The 24,485-nt window shown below is 40.6% G+C and overlaps 2 protein-coding genes and 1 non-coding gene across 5 annotated transcripts; 2 read left to right on the top strand and 1 right to left on the bottom strand.

The window, feature by feature from the left end:
• The first annotated feature begins 2,453 nt into the window (after positions 1-2,453).
• On the top strand, positions 2,454-14,984 carry LOC133880112 (probable serine/threonine-protein phosphatase 2A regulatory subunit B'' subunit TON2). 2 transcript variants are annotated; one of them, XM_062318996.1, is made up of 12 exons: positions 2,455-2,877; positions 3,813-3,904; positions 4,222-4,284; positions 4,394-4,492; positions 4,899-5,057; positions 5,940-6,011; positions 6,155-6,287; positions 11,673-11,737; positions 12,433-12,508; positions 12,931-13,032; positions 13,906-14,098; positions 14,445-14,984. In XM_062318996.1, the coding sequence occupies exons 1-12, from the start codon at positions 2,739-2,741 to the stop codon at positions 14,680-14,682; spliced, it is 1,431 nt and encodes a 476-aa protein (XP_062174980.1). In that variant the 5' UTR covers positions 2,455-2,738; the 3' UTR covers positions 14,683-14,984. The 2 variants fall into 2 exon arrangements, with proteins under 2 accessions (XP_062174986.1, XP_062174980.1); XM_062319002.1 differs by lacking the exon at positions 3,813-3,904 and having other exon boundaries at positions 2,454-2,877.
• Positions 14,213-14,329, top strand: LOC133859024 (small nucleolar RNA snoR104). Its single transcript, XR_009898690.1, has one exon. It is a non-coding gene; the product is annotated as a small nucleolar RNA snoR104 (small nucleolar RNA).
• On the bottom strand, positions 14,924-23,883 carry LOC133880128 (uncharacterized). Of its 2 annotated transcripts, none has more exons than XM_062319012.1 (5): positions 23,497-23,883; positions 17,026-17,163; positions 16,805-16,862; positions 16,252-16,511; positions 14,924-15,847 (listed from the first exon to the last, which is right to left on the bottom strand). In XM_062319012.1, the coding sequence occupies exons 1-5, from the start codon at positions 23,838-23,840 to the stop codon at positions 15,778-15,780; spliced, it is 870 nt and encodes a 289-aa protein (XP_062174996.1). In that variant the 5' UTR covers positions 23,841-23,883; the 3' UTR covers positions 14,924-15,777. The 2 variants fall into 2 exon arrangements, with proteins under 2 accessions (XP_062174996.1, XP_062175005.1); XM_062319021.1 differs by having other exon boundaries at positions 16,252-16,505.
• Positions 23,884-24,485: the final 602 nt, after the last annotated feature.

Below are 24,485 nucleotides of genomic sequence, written 5' to 3'. Positions count from 1 at the left end.
TAATGAATCAAAATAAACTTGTCAACGTGAAATTTCTCTCAAATTAAAATCATCCTTAATATTCAATTATTAATCCATAAAGTACGAACAAAATCATCTCAATCGAATCATCTCAAAATCTGAGTCCATCAATGTGGTGATTGATGATAAGTCCTCAGAAGCACACAATGACGGGGGAGCAAATTGTTGAAGACAATATTGATAACTTCGGTAAGAATTCAGAGAATGAAGAACCATCAACACCTAAACCTAAGATGTTGTCTAAAGAACCCCCATCCCATATAAGATTAAATCATCCCAAGGAAAACTTGCTAGGGGATTTGGATGAAGGAAAGAGGTTTAGAAATAGGGTAGTCAACCAAGTGTCTTATATGTGCTACTTGTCTTAGATTAAGCCTAAAAAGGTGGAGGAGCCCTTAAATGATGATAGCTGGGTGAATGCAATGTACGAGGAACTACATTAGTTCCCTTGTAATGAAGTTTGGGCACTAGTTCGTAGACCTGCTGAGCACAACGTCATTGGTACCAAATGGATATTCAAGAACAAGTATAATGAGAATGATACAATGGTGAGAAACAAGGTCATAATGTCCACAAGGCTACACCCAAGTCGAAAGCATAGATTTTGATGAGACCTTTGCATCAATTGCTTGGCTTGAGTCCATCTAGATATTATTGGCTATCACGTGTAATTTGGGATTTAAGCTATATCATATGGATGTGAAGAGTTCCTTCTTGAACTGTTTTCTTCAAAAAGAAGTCTATGTGGAGCAACCAAAGGGCTTTAAGGATCCTTTTCATTCAAATCATGTATACAAATTGAAGAAAGCGTTGTATGGATTGAAGCAAGCACCAAATGCATGGTATAAGAGACTCACAACTTATCTATCATACCATAGTTGTATAGGTAAGGTAGATCGCACTCTTCAATTCTTAGAAGCGACAAAGATTTGTTGATTGCTCAGATATACGTGGATGACATAGTCTTTAGTGCCACTGTTGACTCACATGCTCATGACTTTACCTCTAAGATGAAGAAAGAATTTGAGATGAGCATGATTGTGGAGTTGAAATATTTCTTGGGGCTACAAGTTTAGCAATCTGTGGAAGGCATTTTCACCTCTCAAACCAATTATGTCAAAGACCTTGTAAAGAGATTTGGATTGGATGGGAAGAGCCATGTTCATGCTTTCATGAGCACAAGTGTTAGGTTTGATGTAGATTTGGCCCGTAAAGTGTTAACCAAACACTTTATTGTAGTATGATAGGAAGCCTGTTGTACTTAAATGCGAATTGGGCTCCGTTTAATAACCCCCTCCCCTCCCCCTTCCCCTTATTTTTACCTTTCCCAAAAAACATCAACTCAAAACATTCTTAACCTTTTTTACTTTTTATATCACATCAACAATTTTTTTTTATTTAAATAAAAAAAATCCACTACAATATAAATTTTTTCTACTTTTTCATATAAATTCTTTCTTCTTTATATCACATCAATCACTTTTTACTCTCACTCAAAAAAAAGATTCTACCATAAGAGAAGGGGAGGGGAGGGGAGGGGGATTACTAAACGGGGTCTCGACCTGATATATCTTTCAGTGTTGGAGTTTGTGCCTGCTTTCGAGCTAATCATAAGGAATCACACTTAACGAATGTGAAGAGGATTATCAGATATATGAACGAGAGAATCATTTTATCATACTGAACGTCAATTAGCTGACCTATTTATCAAACCGTTGGATGGTCTTTTGTTTAAGGCACTTAAAAAATATATTGGTGTTTGTGACCTATCTTAGAAGTCACAAAGCACTCCTAGGATCATCGTTCATGTTGCATGTCATATCCAAGGACATGTCTCATTCTTTTCTTTTTGTTGTTGTTCTTTAGTGTTTTACAATTTTATTTTTATTTTTTTCATGCATTTCATGGTTGTTTGTATTTGTGTCACTCCCTATGGAATCTACTTTGGTGAGTATGTTCTTATTGTCATTCACTCTCATTTGAGCTTGATATGTTGGTCTCATTCATTGAGGAACATTGCATGTATCCTATGTATGAGTTTTGATATTTTGATGGATCATGGTGGTCTCCTTTGAAAATGTTTTTTGGAATTTTTTTTCTTCAGTTTTGGCAAAAAAAGAAAAAGAAGAAGAAAAACTCATTAACAAATAATTTTAAATACAAAATAATTAAAACTATTTTTACTTTTATACCACGTCGAAACATTTTGTCAATCCAAAAGCTAAAAACACCGTCTAAAACGTTTTATCAACGTGCCCGCATTTTTTTTAAAAGAGAGTTTTTATAGTTTATTTTGGAAGGTATATTAATAATAAGGTTCATATCTAAAGAATTGATAAGAACTTTTCAAAATTTTATCAAACAAGCCTAAAGTTCTTCATAAATACCGAAACTCAAGGGATATAGTGATGATATGGACAGATGGTTGTGGTATTGAGACTATTGACAAAAGTTTCAAACACATTGAGGGAGGTGGTTTCAGATTCAAAAACATCAGGGGAGGTCAGTGTAAATTACGCAAACCTCGACTCAAAGAGCACACGCAGTACCTTCCTCTTTGCATCGAAGCTCGCAGATCGGAGGGGCTCGAAGACAGCTAGGGTTTCCGACTCAGTAATGCCCCTGGTTCTAGGGTTTTCTTGCTCGCGCATTCAGTCTCGAGGCGATCGCTAAGCTCGTTAGAGTCGGCTCGGAGACCGAGAGGGGGTTACTCAGCCATGTACAGCGGGTCCAGTGATGGCGAGAGCCACGAGGCCACGCAGAGGAAGATCCCGCCGGCTTCGTCGATGCCTTGGGCCCGAAACCTCCGCCGGTTCATCGGATCCGGCACCGGACTCGGATCCGAAGCCCTCATGGGTCCGTACTCTCTCTCTCTCTCTCTCTCTCTCTCTCTCTATTACATTTTTTTCAATCTGTTTTTCTTCTCGAAATTTTAGATAGATTTTTTTTTGTTGTTGTTGAATTCCTTGTGTATGTACATGTGCGTGATTTTGGAGCTGGTGATTGCTATAGGTTGTATTTAATCTGCTTTGTGATAGCACTTTTTCCAAGATCAACTATTGGGACCTGAATGTTGAGGAACATGAATGGGTTTAAGGTGATTAGGCAGTTTTGGAGTTCTTAAACTAAATAAGATGTGCTTGATTAGCATTTGAGTGCGATCTCTGTTAGTTGTTGAGAAAATGGGGGGAGAAACTTGAGTGTTGGGTTGTTTATCGTTAGGGAACTGTGGAAATGGGAAACCTACGAACAACTGAGCCCAATACCATCTTTTGGCTTAGTTATATGCATTTTTTATAATTAAAAACAAAATGGTGCAATCGGTTTTTTACGTTTCCTTTTTCTTGTTAATGAAATGTTTGGATTGAGAATGATAGGAATGTTACCAAATTGTATGTATATACATATATATGCAGTACTTTACATGAACATGTACTCTGACTTGATGAAAAGCCTCTCCCAGTATTTTACGGGACTAACCCACTGCTATGTGATTGTTGGGTTCTAGTCAACTTGCTGAAATTCCTTCCTTGATATTTATAGGTTTGCCTTGTGATTTTTTTTTTTTTTTTCATACATATGCCTTCTAGTTCCCTTATTGTGTGCATGGCAGTTTATTAGTATTTATGGGATACTTTTAATGCGCTAATATGTTGGTTGCTGACATATGCATTCATACATAGCATGTACATGCAGACTAGGTATTATTTCTTGATATCAAAATGTGCATTTCCTTTTGATTTGACTATTTAACTTAGTTTTTTTTTTTTTTGTTGGCTTTTCCTTTGTAGAGCTTGAAACAAAGAGAATCTTGCTTGATATATTTAAAGAGAAGCAACAAAAAAGTGCTGAAGCTGGCACAATCCCAAGTTTCTATAAGAAGGCATGTGCTAGACTTGTAGCTCGTATTTGACTTTAAAATACTGTAGATTAAGATAGTATGCGGACTAAATACTAGGGGAGTTGCTTTATTGCATTATTTCTTGGTGTATATGTTCATGAGCAGACAACTTTATTTGTTTCTCTTCTGATTTTGATTTGCTTTACATATATGCAAAAGCTGATAACAAACTTTCCTGACTGCAATTGTAACTTTTAATGCTGTTTTTTGGATAATTTATTTTCCTTGTTGCCTTTTATGGCACACTCATTTTCTTTCACTTCTTTCTTCTTCTGTATATATTTTTTCTCCGGGTTCAGAAACCTGAAGAAGGATCCATCAGTCACAGGGTGCAGAGGTTGGCAAAATATCGATTTTTAAAGGTATCATCCACATCTTCCTGCCTGGACTGCTAATTTGTTGTTGGTTTTTTCTGCCAAATTGTCTTGTAATTTGTGTTATTGGTAACATTATCACCTCTCATTATTGCAGAAGCAATCAGATCTATTGCTTAATGCTGATGATCTAGATGCAATGTGGGTTTGCCTCAGAGAGAATTGTGTAATTGATGATGCTACTGGTGCGGAAAAGGTCTGTATACCTCATCATCTTTATCTGCTTCCTGCTATATCAAATGTTGTTAACATCAGTCATCAAAATCCAGCTTTTCTCTAAATATTTAAAATCAGCAGTTGTGCTTTTTTCACAAGATTATTACAAAATACCAATAAATACTTGCATTATATGTGCAGTACTTAGTTTTGCAATTTTCTTTCTTTCTTTCTTTTTTTTTTTTTTTTTTTTTTTTTTTTTGTTCTTTTTTTTTTTTTTTGGCTTGAAAGCATATAGCCTTTTTTGTAAGTTCATATGTGGATCAGAAAGTATAACCGGCTTCTCACTTCACTCTAGTTGCAAGCTGTGTATTACCTTTAGTTGCTAGCTGTTTATTTTAGTATCATACTGATGCTAATACATCTCTTGATTTGTTTTCTTGTAGATGAATTACGAAGATTTTTGCCACATTGCTTCTGTATGTACAGAGCAAATAGGTCCTAAATGCCGGCGCTTTTTTAGCCCTTCAAATTTCATGAAGTTTGAGAAAGATGAGTCAGGAAGAATTGCCATTCTGCCTTTCTATCTTTATGTGATGCGTACGGTGGGTATTGCTCTTTAGATACTTATCTCTTAAATCTTCTGAAAAGGTTAAATATATCTTGTGAGGTGCCTGCCTTTTTTGTTCAACATTCTGCTGTTTGCTTGTACCTTTTGCAGTGGCTAATTTTCTTGACAGTAATGATTATGCTGCATTATGCTGCTCATATTCGCACCATCTATTCGTTTTAAAGATATAATTTCGTTTATCTTCTTAAGATTTATGCTTCTTGAAGCGCATATTTTTAACGTGGATTCTGTCTTCAGCATCTGTTCAGAGGGCTTATCGATGAAATTTCTTAAATTTACAAAAAAAAAAAAAAAAAAAAAAAATCCTTGTATTTTTTACTTTATAATGTTCAAAAGTACTAATATACTTTTAACAGGAATATATTGGAGAATCATGTGTGTGAAGTCTGAAGGGCTAATAAATCTGTTACGATTTTGCTTAGGTAGTGAAGCCATTTGATTTGGCCATGATTTCATGCCATTTACATTTATTTTTCTTTGTGAGGATTTGATCGCATACTCTTGTTTTCTCTAAATATATGAAAATTGGCAGTGATGGAGCATACCATCTATGTGCTAATAACATTCTAAAGTACGGATTATGTATGTTGTATTCTACGTGTTGTTACTGGAACTGTTGAACAGGCATAAGACTTAGTTAGTGACTTCTTAGCCATTGCTATTTCTAAGTTGAAACTTGCATTAGATTTTTGTGGGGATTAGGCTGTATAGTTTTTACAAAGACCCTCTCTCTCTCACAAAGACTCTCTCTCTCTCTCTCTCTCTCTCTCTCTCTCTCTCTCTCTCTCTCTCTCTATATATATATATATATATATATATATATATATATATACTAATGTCACCATTCTTTCTTCAGGTCTCGCTTACACAGGCCAGAATAGATATGAGTGAGCTTGATGAGGATTCTGATGGCTTTCTACAATCTCACGTAAGAATTCTCAACATTTTTTGGCAACATTTAAAATGAGATATTGGGTCTTTCTTCTGTTATAGGATCATTATAGTTCAACTTCATCTTATTTTTCATCATTCTCTAAGTATAAATCCATAGTTATCTGGTTCTTGTTTCAGGAAATGGAAGCCTATATACGTGGCCTTATTCCTAATTTGGCACAATTACGGGATATGCCATCAGCCTTTGTTCAAATGTATTGCCGCATAGCTGCACAGAAATTTTTCTTCTTTTGTGATCCTCATAGACGAGGTTTGCTATGGCCTATCCTTTAGTTACAACAGACATTTGATTTGAACAGTCATTAATCAAGTACCATCCATAGAATTTTTCATGTTGGCTGACATCTAATACTGGTGTTTAATTGTTAGTTGCGGTTATTTATTTTCCCGGGGTACATTGTGGCGAACCTATGCATCTTAACATTCACTTTAGAAGTTCCTTGCACTAAAAACTACTAGCATTAGTTTGACTGGGGTACTACATCTCTAATTTTATAATTTGGTATCAGAGGTGGAATTTTTCTGTAAAAGGATGAACATGAGTATTTTGATCTTAAATCCTATCAATGACATGTATCATTCTGAGTTTGTTGATAGCTATGTTGAAATAACATGTTTGTTGAGTGTAGGCTTTCTCTCTCCTGTACCTAGTGACGGCGCATGAGAGTGCGTCCAGCTAGGGGTTCGGTTTCTCTTCCGCCCTTTCACACTCTCTTTCTCTCTTAGCCTCTTGTCTGGTCCTTTAGTTTGCGTTTCAGGTTTCTGTTCTGTTGGGTGGTTCTTTGTTCGGCGATGTAGTTTTTTGGATTGGTCGTCTTAGTCCTGGGGGTTTCGTAGATGGATAAGAATTTCTTAGTGGAGTCGAAGTCCTTCACTTTCTCGGTTTTGGGTGGGGCATCGACGTTGAGGGTGGAGGAGAAGAGGAATAATTTCCTGGGTGTGATTTTGTTGAATGCGCAGAGCTCCGAGTGGCTTGCGTCGACGATGGAAATGTTGTTGGGTCTCCCAGCAGAGCAAGATCTTGTTAAGTCGTTCAGAGAAGGTTCGAAGGTCCTAATTGCTCGGAGAGGTGGGAATAAAGCTGGGCGCTTTGTAGAGGCGACAACGTTCGGCTTGGGTGGTCGGAAAGGGTCCATTGTTATCCCCGAGGGCCGTGGAGGGTGGGGATGGCTTAAATTCTCCGACGAGCTGAGAAAGGTTGTTGATTTTTTCTCAGCCTCGTCGGGTGGCGGGCTCGTCTCCTCTTCTACATCGGAGAAGAAGGCTGTGGAGGATGTTCGGCCGACTCTGGGCTTGGCTCCAAAGTGGACAGGGCGTTCTTTTGCAGAGATTTTGAGGTCGGTCCCGACCACTGTTGCGAAGACGATGCCCATAGTGGGTGATGGTCGGTCCTGGTTAAGGGTTTCGTTGGCGACACCTTGTGAGCTTGATCTTCTTCCGGCGGTGCAGCATGCAGAGGCTGTTCCGAGATTGGCGGTGGATTGCTTTTCACTGGAGCATAACACGCTTGATCTGTTGGACAAAGACCAGCTTGTACGTACGCAGGGTAAGTACTCTGGTTTGAATTTTGAAAATTCGAGACTGCGGACGTGGCGTAAGTTGGGTCCCAGTTTTTATTTGGCTTTGGGCCGGGCTGTGAGGAGAGTTCTGACTCGGTTTGCCGGGTCGGGGCTATTTCGAAAATCTTTAGGTTTTCGCGTGGCCCGACTCAAGCGGAAACCTAATGTTTCCTGTCCGCCGCCAACCTCGCCGGAGACGACAACGGAGGTGTCCTCTGGGTTGGTTCTGAATCGGATTCCTACTGGGGGTTTGGAGGATACAGCGTTGGGAGCTAAAAAGGGCGCGAGTCCAGGTTCTACGGGTTTTGTTGGGGTTTCCCCTAGGCCAGAGCCATCGTCGGTGGCAGATACAGGGTCAATTTCTGGAACGGAGTCTCCTTTCGGGGGTGAGTCGAGTAGGTCCCAGGTATTTCCGGCGGTTTCTGGCCGGACTCCAGCCTCTAACCTGTTCGGTTTCCCCCCTTCTCCGGCACCGGATCTGGGTTTTCCGGCGGTTACTGCTTCTTTTAAGTTCTCTCCTTTGGGGAAGCTTCAAATTCCTAAATCTCTTTCTGTTACACCGTCTCTCGCTGGAGCAGATATTTTAGGGGAGAAGCTGCGTTCTCCCCTCCCTGTGGTGGTTTCTGAGCCTTTTCAGGGTTACTACAGGAGGGCAAAAAAATTGAGGGAATGGAATGATGAGCTGCTTTCTGACTCTTTGGAAGCCGTGAAGATGTCAGTTGGCTACGTTGACAAGAGGGTTACTGGTGCAGAGCCGCCAGCTGAGAAGGCGGCAAAGCCTTGTGCAACGAAGAAATCAGTGACGCAAGTGAATCAGGGCCTTTTTAGAAAGGGGTTTCTCAACCTATCCCCGATTCCAGTCCCTTCCGTGGCGCTTCAAGAGGTCAACAATGGTGGGATGATAGGTCCTTATTCCCCCTCGAGTGGTTGCTTTAATGGTTTCGCCCAATCTTGGAATTGGCCTGTTGGCTTTGATCATAACGGGGAGATTGTGGTGTGGGAGGAGGAGGAAGATGAGTTTTGGGATGGTTTGCCCTTAGATTGGGCGATGGATGGGGATTTTGGGGAGGAGGCTTTGGCTATTCGGGACGCCATGGAAGAGGAGTTCCAGTTTTTTGCGCGCCAGAAGTCTAAAGGAAAAAGGGAGCTTCTAAATTTGCAGAGTTCCATCAACTATGGTGATGCGAACTACCCCTCTAGGCGTAGGAAAGGCAAGGCACACATGTTGTAGGTTTATTGTGCCTTGACGGGTAGTGGGTATTCTTGTTCTTAGTTGGGTTTTTTGTAGCTTATTTTGGTTCTTTTGTGTTCTAGGGCCTTGGTGTTGTGGGTTTTTTTTGGGTTAGCTTTGGTTGTTCCTGTGTACTTAGGGGCACCTTACGCTTTTTTTTAATAAAGTTCTTCTTACTTATCAAAAAAAAAGTCATGTGATGAAAGGATATGGGGAAAATTATAATTTCTCTCTTTGACAGCATTAGGTGAGCTATGAGGATGAGGTTTTGATGAGTTTCTTTAATGGTGGAGATTAGAGTAGAGATGGAGAAGATGTGAATGATATATACATATATTGGTTTTTGATTGATTGCTTGGATTCTCATTGATTATATATATTGTTTGACAATTTTTAATTTCTAGGATAGTTATTTACTCAGAGATTTAAGTACAATGTTCATAATATTTTTGGACTCTACTTATCAATAATACTGTCAAACATCTCTCTCCTCTCTCTCGTCGGCATGTTTTAGCCCGGCATTCTTTTCTGTTATATGAGAATCTTGAGGTGATGTCTCATTGAATCTTAAGTTGTTTGGGTTGGTGGTGGAGGGCAGGTCCTCAATGATGCGGATTTTCGAAAGGAGTAGGGGTTGTGTTCGATCCGTTTGCTTGGGTAAAGCTAGAGTCTCATGGTTGTTAGCCTCTATAAAGGATTTTATCCTAGAGGAGGGGACGAATGTGTCTAGAGACATGCCAAAGTTGGAATCCCAGCTCTTTTTACCTAGTGATGCTCGAACAGGCATTGCTGCTTGGTTGTGACAGAGTATAGAGGATGCAGAAGGAGGGTATGTATTCAGGTGCCCGAAGGAAGAGGTGGTAAAGGGCCATCAAGTTATGCTTGGTTCTGCAACTTCTCCAGTCGTCATTTTGTGGTGGGTTAGTTGGGGTTTGTTTTGATGGACGATCGTTACTGGGCTTGGGTGGGAGTAAGTTGGTCCCTAAAGGTGGAGATTTTGTTGTCTACTCTAAAGGGACTGATAGTGAGTGGGCAAGTAGCAGCTGGGGGTTTTGAAAATCCCCAATCCTTTGCTGATGAAGTCTTCTCAAGGTGTGGCAGAGGTCTTCTGGATGATAATTTTTATTTTTGCACCTTGAGAGATTCGTTGTTATGTATTAAAATGGATGTGGGTCGTTGTTTGGAGTGGCTTGAATGGGCCAGGGTCGAGATGTTTTTGGAAGTAGGCCACGTCCAGAGAGTGGGGTATTAGCTAAGCTGAAGCTCATCTCAACTGATCTTGGTCCGTCTACGGCCCCATTTGTAGCAAGTCTCTCGGGCCTTTTTCACGTGGCCCACTCTAACCAAGTCTCTAAAGGAAAGGATGGGCACGAGTGGTACTTGGGCTATGCTTTGTCTCGAGCCCAGAACTGAACTTTCACCCAAGTGGGGGGTGAAAGTTGGTCTTAAGCCTTTGAGAAATGCTAGAGGTACTAAATTTTTTACTAAGATGATGTGGAGCACCCCATCTTTGCCACCTAGGTGTTTCTACTTTTGTGGACTTTCTTAATTTATTAGTTGTTCCTCCCGTTTAGGGGCTCTCTTGTATACTTCCCGTGTATTAGGGTTGTGCCCCTCTGCGCTTTTTATTGAATTTTAAATTACTTATCAAAAAAAAATTGGTACTCGTAGCATTTCTTTTCATTAATTGTTTTGATCATATTCAATGAATAAGCTCCACATCATTTAGTAATGCTCAATTTGTAAAAGTTGAAGTATCTGAAGCATTTCTTTAAGCCTTTTGTCTCGAGCTTGGGTGTGACGAAGGGTTTGGATGCTTGTGTTGTCGAACGCGGTGGTCCTTCTGCGCCTCACAAAGCAGTCGTCTTTGTCGTTTAAAATTCAACACGTGTCAAGAGTGGCTATAGGGAGTCCCCCTTGTGTTGTTTTGTTTCCTTTAGCTTGCGGTTGCCGCTGCCCATGGGGGGAGCACCGCGAGCTCCTTAGAACCTGCCGGTGGGGATTTAGTCTCTTTGTCTAGTTCTGATTAGTTTGTTTTGGGGGCCATATTCCAAGAGGGGGATTTCGATGGTAACTGTGTCTAAGGTGTTACACCCGGATTACTTTGTTCTTTGATCAATTGTATTCCATCAATTTTAGACAGGGTGGTATAGACAAGCTTTTTTGATCCCTTCCAAGAGAGGGCGGTTTGAGGTTAGCTCGGTTCTATAATGGCTTAATCCCCCATGATAGCACCCTTGCCCTTGGAGGTGTATTTGGCAGAGTAAAACCCCTTTGAGGGTGGCTTATTCGCTTGGATGGCCGCTTTAGGTAAGATCGTCATTATGGATAACTCAAGAAAGCGGCATATCATCGTGGTTGATTGGTGTTGTTTGTGTAAGAAGAGTGGAGAAACCGTCAACCATCTTTTACTCCATTGCAAGCTAGGTAGTGCTTTATGGAGCTCTATCTTTGGTTTGTTTGGCTTAGCATGGGTCATACCTCGTCGAGTGAGAGATCTCTTCGCTTGTTGGAGAGGGAAGTTTGGTAGCTCTTTGAGTGAAGCTGTCTAGAAGATGATTCCAATATGCTTGATGTAGCGTTTTTGGAGAGAAAAAAATAACCGAAGCTTTGAACAAAGAGAAAGGACGATTACAGTGTTAAAGGCTTCTTTAACTCTCTTTTCCATTTGATGGCTGCCTATGATTGTTTCCATATTTCTAGTTTCCATGACTACTTTTTTTTTTTTTTGGGTTAGGTGTTTCTCTTGTATACGTCCCTTGTGTACTTGGGTGCGCCCTTTTAATTTTAATGAAATTCATTTACTTTTAAATAATAATAATAATACTCTAAATTTTTATGACAGGTAAAGCCTGCATAAAAAAGGTGCTGCTAAGTAACTGTCTCCAGGAACTGATGGAACTGCACCAGGTAGATTGCGTATATCCTAAGCTTCTTGTTTCATAACCGAACCATCTCCATTAGGTAGACATTATGCATGGTTTTTATGTTTACTTTGTTATACTAATATTCTTTACTGATTTCCCATTCTATTATTGGTTATTTTGTAAAATATTGGCAGTTTTTTTTTTTTTTTTGTCTAGCTTGAAGAGAAGTTGATACACCTCATATAATAGCTATTTTGTTTGGAATTGAGTTCTGTAGAAACTGTATTTTAAGTTTCTTTATGGCTGGGCCTATATGATATAAGACAAACTGGCTACATCTTATTGATGGCTTGTGGCTTGTTTCTCTTAATTTATAAAAAGTTTGTGGAAGCAATTTTTGTTTGAAATTTTCAATTATAATTTTTACTAATGAATGGAAGCAGTACATGTTGCGGGGATGAAACCACTGATTCTTTTGTCATTCGTTTATGTTGATGAATAAGATATGTGAGGATGAAACCACTATTCTTTTGTTATTCATAAATATGTTGATGAATAGGACATAATTTTTGCCTGTAATAATTTCTTTTGATCCAGAAGAAAATGAAGTATATAAATGAGCTGGTTTTCTACTGTATCTGATTTAGAAGTGTGATATATTGAACGCATCTTTAGTTCCTATGGACATTGACTTTAAGTCGAAACTTATTATATCTTCTAACATTTTACCAATGTTAGGAAAGCGAGGAAGAAGTTACTGACACTGAACAAGCTGAAAACTGGTTCTCCTTGACATCTGCTCAACGCATATGTGGTGGGTACTTTGCATGCTGAAGTTCTGGTATTTGTTTTCTCCTGGTTCAAATTTCCTCCCTATTTTGCTTAAGAATACAGATAAGAATAACAAAGAGAGCGAGTCTTTTTGTGATTCTTACTCAAACCACGTTTTGTAAGCTTCATAGAGAGAGAAGAATTGAGTAAAAGGGGGAAACAAAGTGTGTGGGTGGAGGGGTTGGTGAAATGTTATCTTGTTGAATTTCATTATGGTGGCATGTTCTATGAATTATTTTAGCTCTCCTTAGCAAAAACAAATGCTTGTCTCATACAGTGGGTTTCATTTGTTTTGTATGTATCTCTTGCTGTTGTTAATCTCAAAATAAATGTTATGATGTGTTTGAAGTGCTTAAAACTGCTGTGATATTCATGTGGCTAACTGCACCCTAATTCTTGGTGCAGACTTGTTTCTTGCCCTGGATAAAGATATGAATGGAACATTGAGCAAGCAGGAGCTTCGAGAATATGCAGATGGGACTCTGACTGAAATTTTCGTTGAAAGGGGTAGAAATCAACACCAGTTTCTGCATTATTTTCCTACTTTTTCTATGTAAATTTGGATTTCACTTTTCGTAGTAAATTATCTTATGGATAGCACTATTTGCAGCCTTTTGCCCTCCGTTTGTTGCTCCTTTGTGGTTTGACCATTGCATGATGGCCTTCTGTTAAAATATGCGTAGTGAACTCAAAGGGTAGCCCTTGTATTTTGCCACTTAGCTAGGAATGAGTCAGTACGAATAGCTTCTAAGCTCTGCCTTTTGTTATCTTTTGGATGCAACTAGGATATATCTGAAGAATGCAACTTACATTTATGGTTGTCTAGACGTCAGAACGTCTAAGAATCTGAAAGCCCCAAAACACTGGTCTCTTGTTATTTTGCCAAAAGATAACCAACCATATGAATAAAATACCTTCTAGAAGTACGATGAAAACGATGTCATTGAATTTTTCTTTGGTTTTCAATTGAGTTTATTGTAAAGTAGTGGTGGGCATCTCTAAAGGATTTTTTCTTTAAGACTTTATCACTGGACAACCGCCGTTGATTTAAATATTTCTAACTTTCACGTTTTTGTTGATATTTTTTTCTTCCGTTAGTTAGGTCTTTCTTATATATACTTCATGTGAACTGGATTGTGCCTCTTGCGATTTATAATAAATTGTGTTTTATTTTTAATCGCCTGTCTTTGTGGTAACTTCAATTATTGGGTTAATTTCAATTTTAAGGATAGAGTCACAACTTTTGATGCAAAGAAGATTAAAATTGAAAATATTCACTCCTTATTACTTAACTTTCCTTGTTACATAGTGTTTATGTTCGTATTGATTTTGTTTTTAGTTCCTCTTAGTCATTCATTGCTATTGATATGCTTTGAGTAGTATTTGATGAGCATGTTCGCCGTGGCAAAAGTGGTGGAGGAAGTGCAAGGGAGATGGATTTTGAAAGCTTTCTGGACTTTGTACTGGCCCTCGAAAACAAAGACACTCCAGAAGGGTTAACTTATTTGTTTCGATGTCTTGATCTTCAAGGGAGGGGTTATCTTACAACAGCTGATATTCATTCTCTTTTTAGGTAAACATCTTCTGCATTGAACTTTCTTAATGGTTTAGAATCTCATTCTCTCTGATATATCCTTTTTCCTTCCCATCTTCTGAGCAACCAAAAGCTAAGTATGGAAGAAAAGAAGGGAAGCATCCAAAAGCTGAGATGTTTCCTGATACAACCTTCCAACATAAAACCTCTGTAGTTTCCTGCTTGTAGCACTTGAGCAGTTCTGCAAGTCTCAAATTACCAGAGACATGTATACAGATATTAGGAACCATTGAGATTCTTTGTAGCCCCGGTGTACTACTCGTCGTTTATAGCTTGTGATTACCATTCTAATATATCTTTATCCTCTTAATCTAAATCAAAACAGGGATGTGCACCAGAAATGGATCGAGGGTGGGAACTATGAATTGTGTATCGAGGATGTAAGAGATGAAATTTGGGATATGGTTAAGCCAGCTGACCCTCTAAGGATTACATCGGCAGATCTACTCTCTTGCAAACAGGGTGGGACTGTGGCCAGCATGCTCATAGATGTGCGCGGTTTCTGGGCCCACGACAACAGAGAAAATCTTCTCCAAGAGGAGGAAGAGCCAGAAGAAGAATGACGAAAGGATCTACTACATGCAAACTGCCTCTCAACTAACAAAATTGGTGTTTGAAGCTTAGTGTGATAACTTTGATGTGTTTACTGGTTTTCTGTTTATACGTAGAGCTTGCTGTGTATGTTGTCATTTGTAAAAGAATAACCTATTAGCTGTTGATTGGAATCCTTGGACCTAAAAAAGGAAATTTCTCCTCTCTCTGCTTTTGCATCAAGGACTTGTGTGTAAAACTGCCCAGAATGAATTCATAAGCTTCTCTTCCTAGCTTATCCGTCTATAAAATTATAAATTCGGCCTCTCCTGTATATCTTGTTTAATTGCTTGACATGGGCTTCCATTCTTCTCTAATCCAAGCTTAATGGTGCAAGTGGCCCATATGTGCAAGACATTGCTTTTTATACAAACTGACCGATTGACAAATATTACAATACCGAGACAAGACAACATCCATTATCAGTTAAATAGCATCAGCCGCCATGGAAGACAACACATAATACAACCATCGAGGGTTTGCTGCAACAAATTTGAATACTCTGTATATGCTCTTCTGCAAGGGTTAGGGGCTAATTTGCAATGGTGCAACAAAACCGTGATTTCGATGCTGAGAAATTGTGAAACTGCGATTTAAGGCACCTCAAAGCTCCAACCATAAGTAATCAATCTTGTGGCTGCCCCAAAGTAGACTGCCAACCGTACCCAATGAGCTGATAGCCTGATAATCCTCTCCCAAAACAGGACCTTCTAACAGAAGATTGTCAGTCTCATCATCAAATCGGCCCTTGTCTCTGCAATCTTATTGTCCATCTTTTGTCATAAGCTTGATGTGGGCATTTAGTTCATATTGCAACTCCAAAAATTTTGCTCTGCTTGAACATCATAGCCAAATATGACTTGGCTCCTTTCCAGTAGGTCAGTAAGCAACCTAATAAGCTACATCACATGATAAACCTTGTTCAGAAGAACAACATTCCACTCAAAAGGCAAGTTCAGAAAGAAAGGGGTGCCTCAACTTTCCACCATGGCACCTTCAGGTGCAAAGCGGGAAAAGGTGGATGAGATTTAAGTTGAACTGATAAGTCTTCACTGCACTGATAAGACTTAACCCAACTGCTCATAGTCAACCACTGCATCATATGTCTCCATGTTTAACGAGCTCTCGGCAAAACATCTGAAAGGAAATTGTTTATAAAGGTAAAGAATTTTATAAAAAAAAAATAATCAAAAGAACAAAACATAGAAATTTTAATTAACTTCAATTGGCGGAAGCGCAGTCCACTGTAGTCATAGAGTCCGGTGCTCAGAGTCACAACTAAAACGATGGTGTTGTTTGTTTGTCAAAAGACTCCGCACTTAGGCTGCCAACTCTTTTAACTGATGTGCACAAATTTGCAAGGATACCAACAAAGCCAAAGGAATCGACTAAATTTCTCATTTAGGCAGTGAAAAGTTCTTTCCCAACTAAACATGCAACCAATGGATATGTTGGAGCCAAAACTTCTTGACAGATTTCAAATTCTGGCCAGTCTAAATTAGTGAAGCTTTGAGACTATTAATAGCATCTAGATAATGTACCTTAATTCATGCCAAAACACATTGGTCCTATCGTGCAAGAAAGGATGCAAAGGTGCAATGAAGTTATCTTCAACATCGAGCTGTTCTGAAGGGATATTAATTTTCTTTTCAAGGCTTGATATGAAAAGAGAGGTGGCCACGTGAACAATAACAGAAGGATCTGGGTCCCCAAGGATAGCCTGCACATCCCTCCGAATCCACGGTTCTATTCTTTGCACTATTCTTTCTTTATCACCAATATTTCCAGATACACTCTGAAACTTCAGAGATGGAAAAAGAATCAGACCCAGCTAAATTCAATCCTACCTTTTTTTTCTTTTCTTTTTTTTTTGCAAATTTAAACAGGATTCTGTAAAAAAAAATAAAAAAAGGTTTTGAACTAATGAACAATTAGATCCTCCAGCTATGACTTTGGGCACAAATGGGCATCACATCAAGATCAAACTCTAAGAAATGAATTATAACTCTTTAATTGGTGATAAATAACCGTTTTGAAATAATACAAAACAGTAGTCTTCCATGATTTTAAAAGAGGAGAAATAGGTGATCATACCTGCCCAGTACAATTCCGGGGAGATGAAGGAACAGCTTGCAAGCGTCGACCATATATGCTGCACAAAATCATAACCCAAATGCCATAATTAGCAAAATCAATAAGAGCTATCATACCAATCCATTGACAAGTAAGAGAACACGAGAAAAATTCAAGCCCAATGCTCTCTCTATATATTCACACTCCATATTGAGGTGAATATATATGATTTTGTAAGATACCTTGCACGCCATTGAAGTTTTCTTTCAGCAATAACATCAGGAGGCACAGATCCTGGCTGTCCAAAAGATCGCCGCCATGGCAATGGCCTAGTTCGCCGGCCAATGTTATTTGATTCGTCCTGTGTTCTTCGAACAATCCTATATAAATTTGGGGAAAATATAATATTTGAGTTTTCAAAATCTCAATCCCAACAAAAAACTATACAATGACAATTATGAGCTCTGGAATGGGAATAAACATTGGACCAATTAATTAATAAAAGGCCCACCCCATAAAAATGTCCACTCCATAGAAAGGCCCATGAAAATCTAAGGGTGCACTACTGGGGGCCTCCTAAAAATGAGTCTGACATAAGAAATGTGAGAAACACAAAAAGATGTATGGCATTCCAACCCAATAAGCTCTCTTTTAAGTCTCTCTCAAAACACTCTTCCATTATACCTCTCTGCGAATACTCTATTGACTTAACCATTGGATGCTCTCCCGCCAGCCCCGAGTTGGCGCCACTCCGGTGGTTCTCTCTCTTGTTTTGCATGTACCCCAAGCCTAGCTCAGGCGTGCAAAAATTTGCATCAGCAGTTGGCGCTGCCTGTGGGGACAATGTTCCTTATTTCTTTGAACTTGCAGCTAAGAGTAGGGTTGATGGCTCTTACTTCTTCAAACTTACGTTCACAATCTACAAGTTAAGTGCAACTTCTCTTTCTCCTTCCCCAAATATGTGTTCCTGTGTTAAATTTGCAAGTTATGTTCAACCTTTCTCCCTCCTCCTCTAGATATGTACTCACCCATATCAAATATGTGCCCACTCCTCGCAAATTTGTGTTCATTCGTCACAAATCTGTGTTTGCTCATGCCAAATCTGCATCATCAGTTAACCTCTTTCTCATTCTTTTGCGATTACTCAGAAACCCATACAGCCAACCCACGTTTCTCCATTAACAAAGCTGCAAGCAACCTTTTGCTTGTCGATGTCCCTATGTCTGTGTCAAATTGGAAAGTTGAAAATGCATACTGAGACAAAATCTTAAACGGCCAGCTATGCTCTATGTCCAAAGAAAAAAGAGCTACCTCTACACATGTTGTCGTTCAGTCCACATGTTGATTAGATGGAGCTATTGAGAAGTTGAAAAAACGCAAACCAAGAGCCTTTGGGCCTGTCGTTACTTTTGGCTCTCCTGTTTTAAAAAAGTTTTCTCTCGTCTTAACGATGTTGGCTTCTCCTTGTTTTTTCTGTTGTCTTCTGTTCTAGTAACACATTGGCTCTGAATTATTCCTCTCTTGGTGTGTGTAGCAGATAGTTTGGCCTCAAACAAGCTTCCAGCTTCCAGGAACCGCAGCAGCAGTTGCGCCCACAGACGCGTCATCCAGGGCTGGTATGGCTCAGCCCACGACCACCGGGACGATTTGACCGACAGCCTCCCCATCTCAGAGATAGCAACAACCCAACCAGTCTCCCTGAGCTGCCCACTGCCTGACGTCACTGTGTCAAGATCGTGCAGGACAATCCCTTGATCCCGATCATTGGCCACCAATGCCAGTATTATGTCCTCCCCCTACACTGTTAAACAACAACCTTATATCCTCGGAGAAGATTGTTGCTTGAGAATAGTATTTGTTATGTGCAGTTTTGTTGAGAATACCGTAGATCATGTACGGGCAAATTGCGGTGGTTTTTTTTTTTTTTTATGAATAATAATAATTTTATTGAAGAAAAAGGAAATTCCTCATACACGAAGAGTATATAAGAAAATCAAAAGCACCAAAGAACTAGTTGCTATACAAGAGAATCAAGAGCACTAAAGAACTAGCTGTTTTACAATCTAGAAAACAAATCAGATCTACCAAATTCCTGAAAAGAAGTTAGGAATATGAGCAAAGGCCTAATCCAGAAGAGATCTCATGAATGAGGATTTAAAAAGTAGTACATTGGTCTCACTATCCTCAAAGAACCGACGATTCCTTTCTCTCCAAATGCTCCACATTAAGAGGGCAGGAACAACTTTCCAAATAGCTTCTCTAGGATGTCCATGTTCAAGGAATTTCTAACAATGGAGAAGCTGAAGAACGTTACCAGGTGTGACCCAAGAGACCCCAAAGCTGTTAAGCACTAAGTGCTAGATGTCAACGGTAAACCCACAATGAAGGAAAAGATGATTAATAGTTTTTTCATCATTCTTACAAAGGCAACATCGATTAATCAGCTGAAACCCCCCGCCTTCTAAGATTGTCCACCGTGAGGATTCTACCCAAAGTTGTAGCCCATAAGAAGAAAGCAATGCGCTGAGGGGCCTTCGGATTCTACCCAAAGTTGTAGCCCATAAGAAGAAAGCAATGCGCTGAGGGGCCTTCGCCTTCCAAATGCTTTTCCAGGGGAATGAACTAAGCTCTTCACTGCTAAGAGAAGTTATCTTGGTATAGTAGCTCTTCACTGCAAAACCATGTCGGCTTGAAGGAGTCCACACCATGCTATCCATAGCTCTCGGAAGTGGGTTCATAGAGTATAAAAGAGTGAGAAAAGATTCCAGAGATTCAATTTCCCAATCATGAACATCTCAAATGAAATTAAGATTCCAAAGGGTGTGGGGACTGGAGCGATCCATGTGCTCTGATATCAAAGCCTCCTTGTTAAGAGCTAAGAAAAAGAATTTAGGAAAATAACACTTTAGAGCATTATCACCGCACCAAATATCATGCCAGAAACGAATGCGAAGGCCATCGCCAACCTTATAGGAAACATAATTGGAAAAAGCTCCCCAATTTATCCTAATATACCTCCAAGAGACTCACCCCATAAGAACCTCGCGCTTAGTTGGGGTTGATGTTACTCGCCGAGTGTTTGATGGATTGGCAGAAAAGGGGGTTCTAATGTGGGATTTGAGGTGCGAGCGTTGCAAGGAGGCTGTGGAGTTATATCGTGTAGGTTGAGGGGATTGGGAGTTGGGTTTGGTGAGGTTAGGACTAACAGTGTTTTGAAGGCATGTGGGAGGTTTACTGGTTTCGGGAAGAAGACTTGAGCAAAGTAAAAGGGGCCAAGAAATTCCCCTGCGGGCAGAGAAGCTCCCCTGCAAGACAGCCCGTGAAACCCCTTTGTCAGTCGGGGAATCCCTTGGCTGAGAAGCTCCCCTGTCAGCCGACCAGCTCCCTGGCAATCCTTAGCAGCTCCACTACAACTGAGCAGCTCCCTTGCAGGCAGATAAGCTCCCCTACAGACAGAGAACCTCGAAACAAGAACCATTAGAAAGCTTACTGGAACTTAAATCCAAGGAAGCCACTCCAAACTATCGCAGATAAAGCACTAGGATCCCCATCACATAGCTCCAACGAGAGCCCGGGATCGCCAGAAAATGTAATTAAAGAAGATACATCTAGGGGTAGGGTGCTTCATTTCAATGTGTGCGAGGTGAACAATTTCAAACTGAAATGCTTGGTGTTTCTTGGTCGAAAATAAGCCTTCATCTAGAGAAGGCAATGCTTGATCATTAAATATCTTCTGGCATTTAGCTAAATTCAAAAGGACTTAAGCCGATAAATCTTGTCGTCCTTCACCAGCACATAAGGCACAAACCTTCTCATATGCTTTGCAACCAGATCAGTATTTCCGTGTTTGAAGCAGATAAATGCTATTTCACCATCAAGGACTACACCATGTCCTTTTCACCAGTAGCGATGGTAATTGTCAACAACACCTTTAGTTAGCTCAAGACATTTTCGCTCAAACTCTTCTAGAGATGATAAAGATCTCCATAGATCGGGATTAGCAATTGTGTGCTGCAAAGCATGGATGCATCTGAACCCATCGCTGAAATTGGGCGACCTTCAAACATTCCAAACATATTTCCAAGCTTCCAGCAGAAGTCCTTTTCTAAATCAGGTGCTAGAAGTTTGTCATTGTACTAAGTGGTTGCATTCATCAAATCGAGGCAGGCATTTTTAGTTTCGGGCTTCGTGTAATTGTTGTACGTGGCAAAAGAAACAACCCCTTCTCCCAAGATTTATATTCAAACTTGCAAAGGGCCTGGAACATTCATGGAACGGGTAGGCCATATGAAGCGGTCTTAGAGGCGGTGTAGGAATCAACCAATATATACAACCTGGAAAGTCGTCCAAAAGTCTGACTGGTATGCACTCCCCTCCTCTGCACAAACATTGGTTAGGCATACATTGCCATATCAAATATTTCCATACGCAAGCCACAAGCTATTTATTATCTACATCAACTAACTCTGAGCTAATTGTTGTTGCCTATGGGATCAGCCTACTAAATTGATGTTAAATAAACTCTAAACATATCCAAGCTAACCAGAAGTACAGCCGCTTCACCTTTTTGTATGCTTTGAGCTTCCACAAGAAATAATAGAAACCTGAAGCTCCGCCCAACAGAAAATGAAACAGCCAAGAAATCCATAGGGAAAGCCTCAGTCTTAACTTGCTTTCCCTGCCAGAGACGCGCCAAGCAACAAATTCTCCAGTGGCCAAAACCTCCGCAGGGAAAGCCTAAGTCTTAACTAGCTTTCTTTGCCCAAGGAGCCCTGAGCAGCGGATTCTCCAGAAGCAAAAACCTCCAAAGGAAAGCCTTAGTCTTAACTAAGTTTCCCTGCCCGAGGAGCACCAAGCAGCGAATTCTCTAGTGCGGCCAAAACCCCTGCAGGGGAAACCCAGTTTTAACTAGCTCTCCCCGCCTGAGGAACATCCACAAAGACCTCCGCAAGGGAAGACTAGTCTTAACTAGCTCCCCCTGCCCACGCCCAAAGAACCTTTGATGGGCAAGTCTAGTCCCAACTAGCACCCGCCGCCTAAGAAGTGTAATGAACAAAACTTCTGCAAAGTAAATATAGTTTCAACTAACGTCCCATGCCCGAGGAAACCAAGCAACAGGGCAGAATGATTGGGTACCATCTCCCACTTATGGGAGAATCTATACAGCAATTCAACTCCAACCTCGCCCCAGTAACAGCCTAGCAACTCTGGAAAGGGGGTAGTTTTCGCCGAAACCCTTGCCCAACAACTCCAAAAAGGGGGGCACCTTTGAAAAAACCCTTGCCCAACGACTCTGGGTAGGAGGCACCATTGAAAAAGCCCTTGTGCAGTGACATTTTGAAAGGAATCTTACTCCGATACCCCGAGCAGGGGGGCATGCAGAAAACAATCTCAGAGCAACAAGAACACCCTGTTTTAACTCGGGAGTCACCGAGCAGGGGCGCTAATACCCTAAGTAACCCTACAAGCATTGTGCAAATGACAGCTGTTAAGAAACAAATGTGACCAAAGCATATACAATTGATAGATCACTGCAGAAAGAGAAAGGAAATAGGATGCAGTGTCTAATAAGTGTCCTACCACACCCCCTGCTGCAGAAAAGGCAACTGAGAAGAAATAACTGGAGCAACCTACACTCGCCAATCCAGAAAATATTGAGAGAGTGCCCGACCAACTGGGAGAGTGCTCGGCACGACATTGCCGGTCGGGATACCAGACGCCCTTGCCCGCCAGGACCTCCACCGACATTGCCGGCCAGGATGCCAGACATCCCATCCCGCCAAGATTGCCTCAAGCCCTAATCTCATTTTACCCAACTAGGCCTACAAACGCGGCCTCTCCCCGTGCACCAAAAGACCAAGTCTCAACTTGGCACCCGAGAAACCAAGTCCCAGGCCTAGAACCAATGAAATGATTAAACCCTAGGGGAAAAAGGGGGCAACCCAAAATGGGAAGCAACCTAGAGACAACATTTAAGGAAAAATCCGACTACAAGTAAAAATTATATTCCCAATACCTGAACGACTAGACTGGACAGGCATTGGAACGGGGGCAACTGAAATAAGAATAAATAGCCTATGGCCCAATTAATAAAAGTCCACCCCATAAAAAGGTCCACTCCGGCCATGAAAGTCTAAGAGTGCACTAGATGGCCAACAATCCAACAATTTCCATTGGGAAACCACCTAAAAAGGAGTTTGACATAAGAAAGGTAAGACACGAAAAGAGGTATGGCATTCCAACATAACGCGGCTCTCTTTTTGAGTCTCTCTCATAACACTCTTTTTTTCCATTTTGCCTCTCTGAGAATACTTTAGCCTATTTTTCACCGACTTAACTCCCTGCGGCCCCGAGCTGAAGCCACTGCACGGCTCCCTCCGTGCAGGTACCCCAAGCCCAGCTCAGCCGTGCAAAAATAAAAAATCTGCATCAGCAGGCTCTATTCAATTCAAAACAAATGACAAGAAACAATAACAAACAAACTGAGTTTCTTTACTTTTCCTTCCACTTTCTACCAAACACTAAATTAGTTGTTTTTTTAGCACGCTAAAAAAATTTTGAAATTTTTTAATTTCTACTGAAACCAATTCACAATTGAAAAAGTGAAAAGGCTAGTTTTTCTTTCATACTCCAAAATTTTCTTCTCTTCCAATTTATTTTTTCCTTCGCTTTCTCGGCAGCCAAACAGCTGCGGAAACATCCAAAAGGCTCACCTTCGATGATCAATTCGTCGGCTGCTGAAACCGACCCCAGCGTCTACGTTTCGTGTACGATTATTCGAAGCAGGCAATTTCTCTTTGTAGAAAGTCCGAGAAGAGAGGCTGATCTTGCAGAGCCAGGAGTGGAAATCGGCGTTACAGAGAGGGCATTTTCGTCTCAAGTCGCTCCACTTGCGAATGCATTCGACGCAATAGGCGTGCGCGCACACAGTGAGGACCGCTGCTCTACGAGCCTCGAGGTCTTTGAGGCAGATAGGACAAGATTGCCCTCGAATCGCAGGCCAAATTACCTTTGTCACGAACTTCTCGCGGTTCATTCGCGGCGATGATGATTCCATGCTTTCCCAGACGAGAGAAGAAGCGCGAGGAATGAGGATGACTGTGAGGCTATTTTGTTTAGAGAGGTAGACTATTTGGGCCGAAAGAGTTACAGCAAGTCATGGTTGCATGCTGGGCTGGGCCAGCCCACCTAAATACTGAGTTTTTTTTTTTTTTTTTTTTTTTTCCATAACGAGAAACTTAGGGCATGTTTGTTTTTAGGGATAAATACCCCATTGGTACCTGAGTTTTACGTGTTTTTAAATTTAGTACCTCAGTTTTGTTTTGTATCATAGGTGGTACCTGAATTAAGGGTAAAAACCCATTTGGTACCTCTGTTAGATTTTCCGTCCGAATTTTAACGGCTCGCCACGTGGCACTACATAAAAAAAAAATTAAAAATTAAAAATTGAAATATTTAGAAAATGATTAAAAATAATAAAATTTAAAAAAAAATTAAAAAAGGAAAAAAGAAGAGGGGTGGCTGAGCCACCCCCCTTGGCCACCATGGGGGTGGTCGGCCACCCCCATTTTGGCCAAGGAGGTGGCCCAGCCACCCCCTTGGCCGGTCTGGCCGGTCTGGGGTGGCCGAACCACCCCCTATGGGATGGTTCGGCCACCCCACAGTTGAAAAAAAAAAAAAATTGAAGGGTTTTGGCCCTAGG

The sequence above is a fragment of the Alnus glutinosa genome, chromosome 1, assembly GCF_958979055.1.
Source record: "Alnus glutinosa chromosome 1, dhAlnGlut1.1, whole genome shotgun sequence".
Taxonomy (NCBI): Eukaryota; Viridiplantae; Streptophyta; class Magnoliopsida; order Fagales; family Betulaceae; genus Alnus; species Alnus glutinosa.
This window is presented reverse-complemented; position numbering and strand designations above follow the sequence as displayed.

Bases quoted from the DNA above. Each gene is read 5' to 3' on its own strand.
- LOC133880128 (XM_062319012.1), bottom strand. From the start codon at position 23,840: ATGGAATCATCATCGCCGCGAATGAACCGCGAGAAGTTCGTGACAAAG. The intron at 17,164-23,496 runs GTGAGCCTTTTG...AAATTTATATAG, and splicing joins CGACGAATTGATCATCGAAG to GATTGTTCGAAGAACACAGG. The intron at 15,848-16,251 runs GTACATTATCTA...ATTTCCTTTCAG, and splicing joins GTGTTTTGGCATGAATTAAG to ATGTTTTGCCGAGAGCTCGT.
- LOC133880112 (XM_062318996.1), top strand. From the start codon at position 2,739: ATGTACAGCGGGTCCAGTGATGGCGAGAGCCACGAGGCCACGCAGAGG. The intron at 11,738-12,432 runs GTAGATTGCGTA...TACCAATGTTAG, and splicing joins AACTGATGGAACTGCACCAG to GAAAGCGAGGAAGAAGTTAC. The intron at 13,033-13,905 runs GTAGAAATCAAC...TGCTTTGAGTAG, and splicing joins TGAAATTTTCGTTGAAAGGG to TATTTGATGAGCATGTTCGC.